This window comes from Phocoena phocoena, chromosome 20, assembly GCF_963924675.1.
Source record: "Phocoena phocoena chromosome 20, mPhoPho1.1, whole genome shotgun sequence".
In the NCBI taxonomy this organism is placed as follows: Eukaryota; Metazoa; Chordata; class Mammalia; order Artiodactyla; family Phocoenidae; genus Phocoena; species Phocoena phocoena.
The window spans coordinates 56,885,642-56,888,004 of NC_089238.1; the positions used below are offsets into that span (position 1 = coordinate 56,885,642).

General features: G+C 64.7%; 1 protein-coding gene across 1 annotated transcript; it reads left to right on the top strand.

Moving 5' to 3' along the window:
* Positions 1-228: 228 nt before the first annotated feature.
* FOXC2 (forkhead box C2) lies at positions 229-1,737 on the top strand. The gene has a single exon (XM_065899153.1). It carries the CDS (start codon positions 229-231, stop codon positions 1,735-1,737), a length of 1,509 nt encoding a protein of 502 aa, XP_065755225.1.
* The last annotated feature ends 626 nt before the right edge of the window (positions 1,738-2,363 follow it).

Consider the following 2,363-nt stretch of genomic DNA (forward strand, 5'->3'; position numbering starts at 1 on the left):
CAGGATGCTGCTCCGCCCGGTCCGCTGAAAGAGAGCGCCCTTCCCGGCCCAAAGGCGGGCGCCCCTTCCCGGCGCCTCCTCCAGCTCACCCCTGAGGCTTCTAGGCGCCCGGGGCTCCCCCCGCCGGCTCCCTTCCTCCCTGTCTCGCTCTCTCGCTCGCGCTCGCTCTCGTAGGGCCTTTCTCGCGGTCCGTGCGCGCAGGCGGTGGCTAGCCGTCTCGGACGCAGCATGCAGGCGCGCTACTCTGTGTCCGACCCCAACGCCCTGGGAGTGGTGCCCTACTTGAGCGAGCAGAATTACTACCGGGCGGCGGGCAGCTACGGAGGCATGGCCAGCCCCATGGGTGTCTACTCGGGGCACCCGGAGCAGTACGGCGCGGGCATGGGCCGCTCCTACGCGCCCTACCACCACCACCAGCCCGCGGCGCCCAAGGACCTCGTGAAGCCGCCCTACAGCTACATCGCGCTCATAACCATGGCGATCCAGAACGCGCCCGAGAAGAAGATCACCCTGAACGGCATCTACCAGTTCATCATGGATCGCTTTCCCTTCTACCGGGAGAACAAGCAGGGCTGGCAGAACAGCATCCGCCACAACCTCTCGCTCAACGAGTGCTTCGTCAAGGTCCCCCGCGACGACAAGAAACCTGGCAAGGGCAGCTACTGGACCCTGGACCCGGACTCCTACAACATGTTCGAGAACGGCAGCTTCCTGCGGCGCCGGCGGCGCTTCAAGAAGAAGGACGTGCCCAAGGAGAAGGAGGAGCGGGCCCACCTCAAGGAGCCGCCCCCGGCGGCGTCCAAGGGCGCCCCGGCCGCCCCCCCACTAGCGGACGCCCCCAAGGAGGCCGAGAAGAAGGTGGTGATCAAGAGCGAGGCGGCGTCGCCGGCGCTGCCGGTCATCACCAAGGTGGAGACGCTGAGCCCCGAGAGTGCGCTGCAGGGCAGCCCACGCAGCGCGGCCTCTACGCCCGCCGGCTCCCCCGACGGCTCGCTGCCGGAGCACCACGCAGGCGCGCCCAACGGGCTGCCCGGCTTCAGCGTGGAGAATATCATGACGCTGCGAACGTCGCCGCCGGGCGGCGAGCTGAGCCCCGCGGCCGGGCGCGCGGGCCTGGTGGTGCCGCCGCTGGCTCTGCCCTACGCCGCCGCGCCGCCCGCGGCCGCCTACGGCCAGCCGTGCGCGCAGGGCCTGGAGGCTGCGGGCGCCGGGGGCTACCAGTGCAGCATGCGCGCCATGAGCCTGTACACCGGGGCCGAGCGGCCGGCGCACATGTGCGTCCCGCCCGCGCTGGACGAGGCCCTCTCGGACCACCCGAGCGGCCCCACGTCGCCCCTGAGCGCCCTCAACCTCGCCGCCGGCCAGGAGGGCGCGCTCGCCGCCGCCGGCCACCACCACCAGCATCACGGCCACCACCACCCGCAGGCGCCGCCGCCCCCGCCGGCTCCCCAGCCCCAGCCGGCGCCGCAGCCCGGGGCCGCCGCGGCCCAGGCGGCGTCCTGGTATCTGAACCACAGCGGGGACCTCAACCACCTCTCCGGCCACACGTTCGCAGCCCAGCAGCAGACTTTCCCTAACGTCAGGGAGATGTTCAACTCCCACCGGCTGGGGATTGAGAACTCGACCCTCGGGGAACCCCAGGTGAGCAGCAACGCGAGCTGTCAGCTGCCCTACAGATCTACGCCTTCTCTCTACCGCCACGCAGCTCCATATTCCTATGACTGCACGAAATACTGACCTGCCCCGGCCCTCCTCTGCCCTGGCCCGCTCTGGCTTCGCCTCCCAGACGCGACCCTCTCAAACAGTTCAGGCTGCGGAGACGCAAAAAGAACCCAAACTTGCCCACCGCTTTTTCCGCAGACCCGGGAGCACAGAGCGCGCGCGCCAGCCTCAGCCCTCTGCGAAGTTGCAGGTAACTTTAATTCGCCGCCCCGTTTCTGAGATCCCAAGAGGCCCCAGTACAGGGACGCGGCCCAACGAAATGAATAATGATTTTTAAATCCCCCTCCCCTTCCAGGATGGCTGTGCTCACCGCTCCACTCGGGGTTTCAAAAATTATAACTTATGGACCAAATCCCATAGCGATCCAGTAATGATTCTCTGTAGAGACCCCCATAGGTCTATGGGGGTCTCTATAGATTATGTATGTGCTGTGTGTAATTTTAAATTTCTCTAACCGTGCTGTACAAATGTGTGGATTTGTAATCAGGCTATTTTTTTGTTGTTTTTCAGAGCCATTAATATAATATTTAAAGTTGAGTTCACTGGATAATTTCTCATCTTGCCCGACCATTTCTAACTGCCAAAGTGAAAATTCAAGAAACCTATGCGGGGTTCCCCCCCTGTACAATTATGAGATATAA

Bases quoted from the DNA above. Each gene is read 5' to 3' on its own strand.
- FOXC2 (XM_065899153.1), top strand. From the start codon at position 229: ATGCAGGCGCGCTACTCTGTGTCCGACCCCAACGCCCTGGGAGTGGTG.